At 46.9% G+C, this 13,925-nt stretch overlaps 1 protein-coding gene across 21 annotated transcripts in view; it reads left to right on the top strand.

The window, feature by feature from the left end:
• LOC118383124 (genetic suppressor element 1-like) overlaps window positions 1-13,925 on the top strand; it is a 553,956-nt gene that overhangs the window by 507,046 nt on the left and 32,985 nt on the right. For all 21 annotated transcript variants that reach the window (XR_008083255.1, XR_008083257.1, XR_008083268.1 and 18 more), the window contains exons 5-7: window positions 7,765-7,931; window positions 8,159-8,359; window positions 9,302-9,481. Coding sequence is in view for 3 of the 21 variants with exons in the window: in XM_052482567.1 (XP_052338527.1) it covers window positions 7,765-7,931; window positions 8,159-8,359; window positions 9,302-9,481 (548 nt within the window). In the remaining 18 variants the exon portion in view is untranslated. The remainder of the gene's footprint in view (window positions 1-7,764; window positions 7,932-8,158; window positions 8,360-9,301; window positions 9,482-13,925) is intronic.

Here is a 13,925-nt window from a genome sequence, read left to right as displayed (position 1 = left end):
GGCAGAGGAAGAGAGAGGGTTGAAGAAGGAGGGTGGAGGAGGCAGAGGAAGAGAGAGGGTTGAAGAAGGAGGGAGGAGGAGGCAGAGGAAGAGAGAGGGTTGAAGAAGGAGGGAGGAGGAGGCAGAGGAAGAGAGAGGGTTGAAGAAGGAGGGTGGAGGAGGCAGAGGAAGAGAGAGGGTTGAAGAAGGAGGGAGGAGGAGGCAGAGGAAGAGAGAGGGTTGAAGAAGGAGGGTGGAGGAGGATGGAGGAGGCAGAGGAAGAGATAGGGTTGAAGAAGGGGGGTGAAGGAGGATGGAGGGAGGAGGAGGCAGAGGAAGACAGAGGGTTGAAGAAGGAGGGTGAAGGAGGTTTGAGGGAGGAGGAGGCAGAGGAGGAGAGAGGGTTGAAGAAGGAGGGTGAAGGAGGATGGAGGGAGGAGGAGGCAGAGGAAGAGAGAGGGTTGAAGAAGGAGGGTGGAGGAGGATGGAGGGAGGAGGAGGCAGAGGAGGAGAGAGGGTTGAAGAAGGAGGGTGATGGATGATGGAGGGAGGAGGAGGCAGAGGAAGAGAGAGGGTTGAAGGAGGAGGGTGAATGAGGATGGAGGAGGCAGAGGAAGAGAGAGGGTGGAAGAAGGAGGGTGAAGGAGGATGGCGGCGGAGGAGGCAGAAGAAGAGAGAGGGTTGAAGAAGGAGGGTGGAGGAGGATGGCGGAGGAGGAGGCAGAGGAAGAGAGAGGGTTGAAGAAGGAGGGTGGAGGAGGGAGGAGGAGGCAGAGGAAGAGAGAGGGTTGAAGAAGGATTGAGGGAGGAGGAGGCAGAGGAAGAGAGAGGGTTGAAGGAGGAGGGTGAAGGAGGATGGAGGATGCAGAGGAAGAGAGAGGGTTGAAGAAGGAGGGTGAAGGAGGATGGAGGGAGGAGGAGGCAGAGGAAGAGAGAGGGTTGAAGAAGGAGGGTGGAGGAGGATGGAGGGAGGAGGAGGAAGAAGGAGGGTGAAGGAGGATGGAGGGAGGAGGAGGCAGAGGAAGAGAGAGGGTTTAAGAAGGAGGGTCGAGGAGGATGGAGGGAGGAGGAGGCAGAGGAAGAGAGAGGGTTGAAGAAGGATGGAGGGAGAAGGAGGCAGAGGAAGAAAGAGGGTTGAAGAAGGAGGGTGGAGGAGGATGGAGGGAGGAGGAGGCAGAGGAAGAGAGGGTTGAAGAAGGATGGAGGGAGGAGGAGGCAGAGGAAGAGAGAGGGTTGAAGAAGGATGGAGGGAGGAGGAGGCAGAGGAAGAAAGAGGGTTGAAGAAGGAGGGTGAAGGAGGATGGAGGGAGGAGGAGGCAGAGGAAGAGAGAGGGTTGAAGAAGGATGGAGGGAGGAGGAGGCAGAGGAAGAGAGAGGGTTTAAGAAGGAGGGTCGAGGAGGATGGAGGAAGAGAGGGAGGGGTCTTGCGTTTTCCTGGCCTCTCTGATTTTGAGTTCTTTTGACATATCTGAACCACTTTTCCAGTTGGCTGCTCATCGGGGAGGGAGAGCCCACCTCGCTGACGCTAACACAGCCATTAGGGCAGGAGGGGGGACTAGGGAAACGGGGCTTGGCGTGGGGGTTAGGGGCGAGGGACAGGGGCCACTCTGCCTGGCTGCTCAGTGAAGCATGTTTAACAACGAGGGGCAAACATTAGAGGCATTTAATATGAACTGTTAGTGCGTTAGTGTCACCCCGGGTCATTGGCGGAGGGGGTGGGGGTAATGGTTTGAAGGGGTGAGCATAATGGGACAGGTGGTAAGGGTAAATGGTACTAAATGGGTTGTGTTTTCTCAGTGACAGTGGAAAGAGACACACACACACACACTCACACACATACTGTACAGACACACACAAACATACTATACACACACACAGTGATGTAGAAAAGCCTACCTACCTAATTTAGCAGGACAGCTTCCTCCCTCCTTCACCTGCTTTTGTAAGTGTTTTAATGGCAACAGTACCCTTGCTCTTACCTCTCCTATTATCTGGTGTGGGGAGAGTAGGGTCCAGATGAGAGGGAATAACCACTTGCATCCCTGGACATTCTCTACCATCATCCTCTACCCACTTCCTTCTCTCTCTTCCGTTTCTCTCCAAGAGCGCTCACATGGTGCTATTCTCCCTCTCCCTCTCTCCATACCCTGGACTAAATGCTGCTTTTCTCCCTCTCCATACCCTGGACTAAATGCTGCTTTTCTCCCTCTCCATACCCTGGACTAAATGTTGCTCTTCTCCCTCTCCATACCCTGGACTAAATGCTGCTCTTCTCCCTCTCCATACCCTGGACTAAATGCTGCTCTTCTCCCTCTCCATACCCTGGACTAAATGCTGCTTATCTCCCTCTCTCCATACCTTGGACTAAATGCTGCTCTTCTCCCTCTCTTCATACCCTAGACTAAATGTTGCTATCCCCCCCCCCCACCCTCTCTCCATACCCTGGACTAAATGTTGCTCTTCTCCCACAGTCTCTCTCCATACCCTGGACTAAATGGTGCTCTTCTCCCTCCCCCTCTCTCCATACCCTGGATGAAATGTTGCTCTTCTCCCTCCCCCTCTCTCCATACCCTGGACTAAATGCTGCTCTTCTCCCTCTCCATACCCTGGACTAAATGCTGCTCTTCTCCCTCCCCCTCTCTCCATACCCTGGACTAAATGCTGCTCTTCTCCCTCTCCATACCCTGGACTAAATGTTGCTCTTCTCCCTCCCCCCTCTCCATACCCTGGACTAAATGTTGCTCTTCTCCCTCCCCCTCTCTCTATACCCTGAACTAAATGCTGCTCTTCTCCCTCTCCATACCCTGGACTAAATATTGCTCTTCTCCCTCCCCCTCTCTCCATACCCTGGACTAAATGCTGCTCTTCTCCCTCCCCCTCTCTCCATACCCTGGACTAAATGCTGCTCTTCTCCCTCCCCCTCTCTCCATACCCTGGACTAAATGCTGCTCTTCTCCCTCCCCCTCTCTCCATACCCTGGACTAAATGCTGCTCTTCTCCCTCCCCTCTCCCATACCCTGGACTAAATGTTGCTCTTCTCTCTCCCCCTCTCTCCATACCCTAGACTAAATGTTGCTCTTCTCCCTCCCCCTCTCTCCATACCCTGGACTAAATGTTGCTCTTCTCCCTCCCCTTCTCTCCATACCCTGGACTAAATGCTGCTCTTCTCCCTCTCCATACCCTGGACTAAATGTTGCTCTTCTCCCTCCCCCTCTCTCCATACCCTGGACTAAATGCTGCTCTTCTCCCTCTCCATACCCTGGACTAAATGTTGCTCTTCTCCCTCCCCTCTCTCCATACCCTGAACTAAATGCTGCTCTTCTCCCTCTCCATACCCTGGACTAAATGTTGCTCTTCTCCCTCCCCTCTCTCCATACCCTGGACTAAATGTTGCTCTTCTCCCTCCCCTCTCTCCATACCCTGGACTAAATGTTGCTCTTCTCCCTCCACCTCTCTCCATACCCTGGAATAAATGTTGCTCTTCTCACTCCCCCTCTCTCCATACCATGAACTAAATGCTGCTCTTCTCCCTCTCCATACCCTGGACTAAATGTTGCTCTTCTCCCTCTCCATACCCTGGACTAAATGTTGCTCTTCTCCCTCCCCCTCTCTCCATACCCTGAACTAAATGCTGCTCTTCTCCCTCTCCATACCCTGGACTAAATGTTGCTCTTCTCCCTTCCCCTCTCTCCATACCCTGGACTAAATGTTGCTCTTCTCTCTCCCCCTCTCTCCATACCCTGGACTAAATGTTGCTCTTCTCCCTCCCCCTCTCTCCATACCCTGGACTAAATGTTGCTCTTCTCTCTCCCCCTCTCTCCATACCCTGGACTAAATGTTGCTCTTCTCTCTCCCCCTCTCTCCATACCCTGGACTAAATGTTGCTCTTCTCTCTCCCCCTCTCTCCATACCCTGGACTAAATGTTGCTCTTCTCTCTCCCCCTCTCTCCATACCCTGGACTAAATGTTGCTCTTCTCCCTCCCCCTCTCTCCATACCCTGGACTAAATGTTGCTCTTCTCTCTCCCCCTCTCTCCATACCCTGGACTAAATGCTGTAAGTGGATATGTAGGTAGAGACAAACCAAAGTTTTACTGCCTTCTCCCCTTTTCTCTCTGTGGGTTGCCTTTGTTGGGCTGAAACAGTGTGTGTGTGTGTGTGCGTGGGTGTGTGTGTGTGTGTGTGTGTGTGTGTGTGTGTGTGTGTGAGAAACACAGAGGGTATTTGTATGTGAGAGAGAAACACAGAGGGTATTTGTATGTGAGAGAGAAACACAGAGGGTATTTGTATGTGAGAGAGAAACACAGAGGGTATTTGTATGTGAGAGAGAAACACAGAGGGTATTTGTATGTGAGAGAGAAACACAGAGGGTATTTGTATGTGAGAGAGAAACACAGAGGGTATTTGTATGTGAGAGAGAAACACAGAGGGTATTTGTATGTGAGAGAGAAACACAGAGGGTATTTGTATGTGAGAGAGAAACACAGAGGGTATTTGTATGTGAGAGAGAAACACAGAGGGTATTTGTATGTGAGAGAGAAACACAGAGGGTATTTGTATGTGAGAGAGAAACACAGAGGGTATTTGTATGTGAGAGAGAAACACAGAGGGTATTTATGTATGTATTTGTATGTGAGAGAGAAACACAGAGGGTATTTGTATGTGAGAGAGAAACACAGAGGGTATTTGTATGTGAGAGAGAAACACAGAGGGTATTTGTATGTGAGAGAGAAACACAGAGGGTATTTGTATGTGAGAGAGAAACACAGAGGGTATTTGTATGTGAGAGAGAAACACAGAGGGTATTTGTATGTGAGAGAGAAACACAGAGGGTATTTGTATGTGAGAGAGAAACACAGAGGGTATTTGTATGTGAGAGAGAAACACAGAGGGTATTTGTATGTGAGAGAGAAACACAGAGGGTATTTGTATGAGAAACACAGAGGGAGAGAGAAACACAGAGGGTATTTGTATGTGAGAGAGAAACACAGAGGGTATTTGTATGTGAGAGAGAAACACAGAGGGTATTTGTATGTGAGAGAGAAACACAGAGGGTATTTGTATGTGAGAGAGAAACACAGAGGGTATTTGTATGTGAGAGAGAAACACAGAGGGTATTTGTATGTGAGAGAGAAACACAGAGGGTATTTGTATGTGAGAGAGAAACACAGAGGGTATTTGTATGTGAGAGAGAAACACAGAGGGTATTTGTATGTGAGAGAGAAACACAGAGGGTATTTGTATGTGAGAGAGAAACACAGAGGGTATTTGTATGTGAGAGAGAAACACAGAGGGTATTTGTATGTGAGAGAGAAACACAGAGGGTATTTGTATGTGAGAGAGAAACACAGAGGGTATTTGTATGTGAGAGAGAAACACAGAGGGTATTTGTATGTGAGAGAGAAACACAGAGGGTATTTGTATGTGAGAGAGAAACACAGAGGGTATTTGTATGTGAGAGAGAAACACAGAGGGTATTTGTATGTGAGAGAGAAACACAGAGGGTATTTGTATGTGAGAGAGAAACACAGAGGGTATTTGTATGTGAGAGAGAAACACAGAGGGTATTTGTATGTGAGAGAGAAACACAGAGGGTATTTGTATGTGAGAGAGAAACACAGAGGGTATTTGTATGTGAGAGAGAAACACAGAGGGTATTTGTATGTGAGAGAGAAACACAGAGGGTATTTGTATGTGAGAGAGAAACACAGAGGGTATTTGTATGTGAGAGAGAAACACAGAGGGTATTTGTATGTGAGAGAGAAACACAGAGGGTATTTGTATGTGAGAGAGAAACACAGAGGGTATTTGTATGTGAGAGAGAAACACAGAGGGTATTTGTATGTGAGAGAGAAACACAGAGGGTATTTGTATGTGAGAGAGAAACACAGAGGGTATTTGTATGTGAGAGAGAAACACAGAGGGTATTTTTGAGAGAGAAACACAGAGGGTATTTGTATGTGAGAGAGAAACACAGAGGGTATTTGTATGTGAGAGAGAAACACAGAGGGTATTTGTATTTGTGAGAGAGAAACACAGAGGGTATTTGTATGTGAGAGAGAAACACAGAGGGTATTTGTATGTGAGAGAGAAACACAGAGGGTATTTGTATGTGAGAGAGAAACACAGAGGGTATTTGTATGTGAGAGAGAAACACAGAGGGTATTTGTATGTGAGAGAGAAACACAGAGGGTATTTGTATGTGAGAGAGAAACACAGAGGGTATTTGTATGTGAGAGAGAAACACAGAGGGTATTTGTATGTGAGAGAGAAACACAGAGGGTATTTGTATGTGAGAGAGAAACACAGAGGGTATTTGTATGTGAGAGAGAAACACAGAGGGTATTTGTATGTGAGAGAGAAACACAGAGGGTATTTGTATGTGAGAGAGAAACACAGAGGGTATTTGTATGTGAGAGAGAAACACAGAGGGTATTTGTATGTGAGAGAGAAACACAGAGGGTATTTGTATGTGAGAGAGAAACACAGAGGGTATTTGTAACACAGTGAGATTTGAGAAACACAGAGGGTATTTGTATGTGAGAGAGAAACACAGAGGGTATTTGTATGTGAGAGAGAAACACAGAGGGTATTTGTATGTGAGAGAGAAACACAGAGGGTATTTGTATGTGAGAGAGAAACACAGAGGGTATTTGTATGTGAGAGAGAAACACAGAGGGTATTTGTATGTGAGAGAGAAACACAGAGGGTATTTGTATGTGAGAGAGAAACACAGAGGGTATTTGTATGTGAGAGAGAAACACAGAGGGTATTTGTATGTGAGAGAGAAACACAGAGGGTATTTGTATGTGAGAGAGAAACACAGAGGGTATTTGTATGTGAGAGAGAAACACAGAGGGTATTTGTATGTGAGAGAGAAACACAGAGGGTATTTGTATGTGAGAGAGAAACACAGAGGGTATTTGTATGTGAGAGAGAAACACAGAGGGTATTTGTATGTGAGAGAGAAACACAGAGGGTATTTGTATGTGAGAGAGAAACACAGAGGGTATTTGTATGTGAGAGAGAAACACAGAGGGTATTTGTATGTGAGAGAGAAACACAGAGGGTATTTGTATGTGAGAGAGAAACACAGAGGGTATTTGTATGTGAGAGAGAAACACAGAGGGTATTTGTATGTGAGAGAGAAACACAGAGGGTATTTGTATGTGAGAGAGAAACACAGAGGGTATTTGTATGTGAGAGAGAATGCTGTGGACTTTGTTTTCACCGCCAGTTGATGTTCTAGCATGGCTCATCTCCAGACACACACACTCCTGCTCTGTTGTCAGGATCACAGTCAGTATGCTGGGTAGAGGAGGCTCAGACTACTGCTTCAGTGTTTCTCCCACACCTACATCATATGTCCTGAACAAGACTGTTTCCATCTGTGAAGTAAGAGAACAGTAGCAGCAGTAGAGGATGTGATGCAGTGTAAAGGAGCTTGTGTCTGCTTGGTGCTGAGGAATGTCTGTGATTGTTGATTTTCCTCCATTTCACGGTGTCCTCTTCAGAGAGCAGATGACTAGCCTTGCTTAGAATGACGAGAGCTCTCCATTTCTGTGTGTGAGAATATGGGTGGGAGGGGGTGTTTCCAGGAAGAGAGAAGGGAAGGAGGCAGCAGGAGATGGAGAGAGGGGCCTATTCTTCCCTCCTCTCATCCCCAGGATGTGGTCCATGTGTGTGGACAACCGTGTCGGTCACAGGCCCCCAGGAACAATTACTAAGACTATGCTTCTCCCTCTCTCCCTCCCCTCTCGCTCTCTCTCTTTCTCTCTTTCTCTCAGGCTGACTCGGGCCCTCGTGGGATCAGTAGGGAGCGTCTGGGAGCAGAGGTGCCCCACCAGCAGGAGAAAGGTGGCCCCTCAGTCCCTGCTCACCTCATAGGAAACCCCTATGCCTTTGGCCTGAGCCCCAGTGCTGTCATGCAGGACGCACGCTTCCAGCCCCTCAAGTCAGTAACACTGCCTGTACAGTACAGCGCTGACAGTACACTCTGTCCTACCCTGTCTTTTATAAGGTGTATTTATAATGATCAAATACAATTAACTAAGTAAATCCCCTCGCTTCCTATTCCCCTCCCTCCTTCTCTCCCTCCTCTCCCTTCCCCTCATCTTCCGTCATTATTCCTATATACTTCCTTCCCTCCCTCCCTCTCCTCCCTCCCTCTCCTCTCACCAGTCTGCCCAGGCAGCTACCCCATGGAGTGCCCCCTGGTGGTGTACCAGAGGAGTACCTGCGGGGGTTCCGCCCCTACGCCACGGCCGAGGACCTCCGCATGCCTTCTGGACTGCCCCTGGGCTTGGACCCCGCCACCGCCGCCGCAGCCGCCGCCTACTACCATCCCTCCTACCTGCCACATCCCTCCTTCGCCCCCTACAGGTGAGTCAGGACAACACTCGTCGATCAGCAACAAGACTGCTACTGCTAGGTAGGGGTGCTAACAGAACCTTTGAATTGCCTCTAGTCTTTGGTACTCTTTCCGTTTCCAGTGCTTGCGAACACTCATGGCTTGGGATAAAAACATGCTAGCTTGTGTTTGATGTTGTTGTCAGTGGCTACTACCTCCAGGGATGCTGAAGACAGCCCCAGTTAGCCTCTAGTCCTGTTTTCTGTGGACAGACAGTTTGATGACAAGGCTTAGAATTGATGGAGACAGGTAGTGCTTAGTTATAATTCGATCCTGTCGTTTGCGGGCGTGTGTGTGTGTGTGTGTGTGTGGGAGGGGGTTGATGTGCTGTTTGCTGTAGGCTGTGGGACAGGGTGCATGACCGTGCTATGTCAGCAGCACAGCAGGATGAAAGGAGGGCAGAAGCCATCACACACAGCCCAGTAATGGAGTTAATGAGGAGATGAGCCACGCAGAGACAGACAGACACAGACATCAGACTGACAACACACACACACATTTGCTCACTCTTCCTCTCTCTCATCCACAAACACACACACACACACACACACACACACACACACACTCCTTTTCTCTCATTCTTTCTCTCTCTCCCTCTCTCTCTCTCCCGATCTCTCTGAAACACACACATCCAAAGAGAGTGAAGTGTGGCTGCTGTCAGTAGTGTGCTGTGTGGGGTTGATTGAGGTTATTTGACAGGTTGGCTGACCCTCTAATGCTTCCTCCCATGGAGAGACACAGCTCAGATTAATGATGTAAACACTGGTTAACTGGGACACTCACTGTTATATTCTCTCTCACTCTCTCCCTTTCAATTCCTTCCTCTCCATCGCTCTGTCTCTCTCTCTTCCTCTCTATCTAATCCTTTCAATTCCCTTCTCTCTGTTGTTCTCCCCCTCCCCTCTCTCTCTCAGGATGGATGATCCGTTCTGTCTATCAGCTCTGAGGTCACCGTTCTACCATCTCCAAGGAGGGGGAGGCCTGCCCCCCCTGCACCCCTCTGCTGTCCACATGCACCTGCAGGGGGTCCGCTACCCTGGGGACCTCACACACGCCTCACTGTCCGCTCTGCAGTCTGAGAGACTGTCTGAAAGGTCCTGTCCTCTTCTACACTCTCATATATACACACACATATAGTGTACACACACATACATACATACACATATAGTGTACACACACATACATACATACACAAATAGTGTACACATACATACACACACATACATACACATATAGTGTACACACACATACATACACACACATACATACACATATAGTGTACACACACATACATACACACACATACATACACATATAGTGTACACACACATACACACACATACATACACATATAGTGTACACACACATACATACACACACATACATACACATATAGTGTACACACACATACATACACACACATACATACACATATAGTGTAAACACACATACATACACACACATACATACACATATAGTGTACACACACATACATACACATATAGTGTACACACACATACATACACATATAGTGTACACACACATACATACACATATAGTGTACACACACATACATACACATATAGTGTAAACACACATACATACACATATAGTGGAAACACACATACATACACATATAGTGTAACACACATACATACACATATAGTGTACACACACATACATACACATATAGTGTACACACACATACATACACATATAGTGTACACACACATACATACACATATAGTGTACACACACATACATACACATATAGTGTAAACACACATACATACACATATAGTGTACACACACACCTAAGGGGAAATTGTCTGTTTGATTTTTTAAAATAAGTCTTTCAATGTCTTTCTGAGTGTTGTAATGTCTTTCTTCTCTCTCTTTACATCTAATTCCTTCTCTCTTCCTTAATGTCTCTCTCCTTCTCTCTTCCCTTATGTCTCTCTCTCCTTCTCTCTTCCCTTATGTCTCTCTCCTTCTCTCCTCCCTTATGTCTCTCTCTCCTTCTCTCGTCCTTAATGTCTCTCTCTCCTTCTCTCTTCCCTTATGTCTCTCTCTCCTTCTCTCTTCCCTTATGTCTCTCTCTCCTTCTCTCTTCCCTTATGTCTCTCTCTCCTTCTCTCTTCCCTTATGTCTCTCTCTCCTTCTCTCGTCCTTAATGTCTCTCTCTCCTTCTCTCTTCCCTTATGTCTCTCTCTCCTTCTCTCGTCCTTAATGTCTCTCTCTCCTTCTCTCTTCCCTTATGTCTCTCTCTCCTTCTCTCTTCCCTTATGTCTCTCTCTCCTTCTCTCTTTCCTTATGTCTCTCTCTCCTTCTCTCTTTCCTAATGTCTCTTTCTCCTTCTCTCTTCCTTAATGTCTCTCTCTCTCCTTCTCTCTTCCTTAATGTCTCTCTCTCTCCTTCTCTCTTCCTTAATGTCTCTCTCTCCTTCTCTCTTTCCTTATGTCTCTCTCTCCTTCTCTCTTTCCTAATGTCTCTTTCTCCTTCTCTCTTCCTTAATGTCTCTCTCTCTCCTTCTCTCTTCCTTAATGTCTCTCTCTCCTTCTCTCTTCCCTAATGTCTCTCTCTCCTTCACTCTTCCCTTATGTCTCTCTCTCCTTCACTCTTCCCTTATGTCTCTCTCTCCTTCTCTCTTCCTTAATGTCTCTCTCTCCTTCTCTCTTCCCTTATGTCTCTCTCTCCTTCTCTCTTCCTTAATGTCTCTCTCTCCTTCTCTCTTCCCTAATGTCTCTCTCTCCTTCTCTCTTCCCTTATGTCTCTCTCTCCTTCTCTCTTCCCTTATGTCTCTCTCTCCTTCTCTCTTCCCTAATGTCTCTCTCTCCTTCTCTCTTCCCTAATGTCTCTCTCTCCTTCTCTCTTCCCTTATGTCTCTCTCTCCTTCTCTCTTCCCTAATGTCTCTCTCTCCTTCTCTCTTCCCTTATGTCTCTCTCTCCTTCCCTCTTCCCTAATGTCTCTCTCTCCTTCTCTCTTCCTTAATGTCTCTCTCTCCTTCTCTCTTCCTTAATGTCTCTCTCCCCTTCTCTCTTCCTTTATGTCTCTCTCCTTCTCTCTTCCTTAATGTCTCTCTCCTTCTCTCTTCCTTAATGTCTCTCTCCTTCTCTCTTCCTTAATGTCTCTTTCCTTCTCTCTTCCTTAATGTCTCTCTCTTTCTCTCTTCCCTAATGTCTCTCTCTTTCTCTCTTCCCTAATGTCTCTCTCTTTCTCTCTTCCCTAATGTCTCTCTCTTTCTCTCTTCCCTTATGTCTCTCTCTCCTTCTCTCTTCCCTTATGTCTCTCTCTCCTTCTCTCTTCCCTAATGTCTCTCTCTCCTTCTCTCTTCCCTAATGTCTCTCTCTCCTTCTCTCTTCCCTAATGTCTCTCTCTCCTTCTCTCTTCCCTAATGTCTCTCTCTTCTTCTCTCTTCCCTAATGTCTCTCTCTCCTTCTCTCTTCCCTAATGTCTCTCTCTCCTTCTCTCTCTCCTTCTCTCTTCCCTTATGTCTCTCTCTCCTTCTCTCTTCCCTTATGTCTCTCTCTCCTTCTCTCTTTCCTTATGTCTCTTTCTCCTTCTCTCTCGTCCTTAATGTCTCTCTCTCCTTCTCTCTTCCCTTGTCTCTCTCCTTCTCTCTTTCCTTATGTCTCTCTCTCCTTCTCTCTTTCCTTATGTCTCTTTCTCCTTCTCTCTTCCTTAATGTCTCTCTCTCCTTCTCTCTTCCTTAATGTCTCTCTCTCCTTCTCTCTTCCCTAATGTCTCTCTCTCCTTCACTCTTCCCTTATGTCTCTCTCTCCTTCTCTCTTCCTTAATGTCTCTCTCTCCTTCTCTCTTCCCTTATGTCTCTCTCTCCTTCTCTCTTCCTTAATGTCTCTCTCTCCTTCTCTCTTCCCTTATGTCTCTCTCTCCTTCTCTCTTCCCTTATGTCTCTCTCTCCTTCTCTCTTCCCTTATGTCTCTCTCTCCTTCTCTCTTCCCTTATGTCTCTCTCTCCTTCTCTCTTCCCTTATGTCTCTCTCTCCTTCTCTCGTCCTTAATGTCTCTTTCCTTATGTCTCTTTCTCCTTCTCTCTTCCTTAATGTCTCTCTCTCCTTCTCTCTTCCTTAATGTCTCTCTCTCCTTTTCTCTTCCTTAATGTCTCTCTCTCCTTCTCTCTTCCCTAATGTCTCTCTCTCCTTCACTCTTCCCTTATGTCTCTCTCTCCTTCTCTCTTCCTTAATGTCTCTCTCTCCTTCTCTCTTCCCTTATGTCTCTCTCTCCTTCTCTCTTCCCTAATGTCTCTCTCTCCTTCTCTCTTCCCTTATGTCTCTCTCTCCTTCTCTCTTCCCTTATGTCTCTCTCTCCTTCTCTCTTCCCTTATGTCACTCTTTCCTTCTCTCATCCCTTATGTCTCTCTCTCCTTCTCTCTTCCCTAATGTCTCTCTCTCCTTCTCTCTTCCCTAATGTCTCTCTCTCCTTCTCTCTTCCCTAATGTCTCTCTCTCCTTCTCTCTTCCTTAATGTCTCTCTCTCCTTCTCTCTTCCTTAATGTCTCTCTCTCCTTCTCTCTTCCCTTATGTCTCTCTCTCCTTCTCTCTTCCTTAATGTCTCTCTCCTTCTCTCTTCCTTAATGTCTCTTTCCTTCTCTCTTCCTTAATGTCTCTCTCTTTCTCTCTTCCCTAATGTCTCTCTCTTTCTCTCTTCCCTAATGTCTCTCTCTTTCTCTCTTCCCTAATGTCTCTCTCTTTCTCTCTTCCCTTATGTCTCTCTCTCCTTCTCTCTTCCCTAATGTCTCTCTCTCCTTCTCTCTTCCCTAATGTCTCTCTCTCCTTCTCTCTTCCCTAATGTCTCTCTCTCCTTCTCTCTTCCCTAATGTCTCTCTCTTCTTCTCTCTTCCGTAATGTCTCTCTCTCCTTCTCTCTTCCCTAATGTCTCTCTCTCCTTCTCTCTCTCCTTCTCTCTTCCCTTATGTCTCTCTCTCCTTCTCTCTTCCCTTATGTCTCTCTCTCCTTCTCTCTTTCCTTATGTCTCTTTCTCCTTCTCTCTTCCTTAATGTCTCTCTCTCCTTCTCTCTTCCTTAATGTCTCTCTCCTTCTCTCTTCCCTTATGTCTCTCTCTCCTTCTCTCTTCCCTTATGTCTCTCTCTCCTTCTCTCTTTCCTTATGTCTCTTTCTCCTTCTCTCTTCCTTAATGTCTCTCTCTCCTTCTCTCTTCCTTAATGTCTCTCTCTCCTTCTCTCTTCCCTAATGTCTCTCTCTCCTTCACTCTTCCCTTATGTCTCTCTCTCCTTCTCTCTTCCTTAATGTCTCTCTCTCCTTCTCTCTTCCCTTATGTCTCTCTCTCCTTCTCTCTTCCCTTATGTCTCTCTCTCCTTCTCTCTTCCCTTATGTCTCTCTCTCCTTCTCTCTTCCCTTATGTCTCTCTCTCCTTCTCTCGTCCTTAATGTCTCTCTCCTTCTCTCTTTCCTTATGTCTCTTTCTCCTTCTCTCTTCCTTAATGTCTCTCTCTCCTTCTCTCTTCCTTAATGTCTCTCTCTCCTTTTCTCTTCCTTAATGTCTCTCTCTCCTTCTCTCTT

Source organism: Oncorhynchus keta, chromosome 2 (assembly GCF_023373465.1).
Source record: "Oncorhynchus keta strain PuntledgeMale-10-30-2019 chromosome 2, Oket_V2, whole genome shotgun sequence".
NCBI lineage: Eukaryota > Metazoa > Chordata > Actinopteri > Salmoniformes > Salmonidae > Oncorhynchus > Oncorhynchus keta.
The sequence above is the reverse complement of the archived record's forward strand: the minus strand, read 5'-3'. Positions and strand labels throughout refer to the sequence as shown.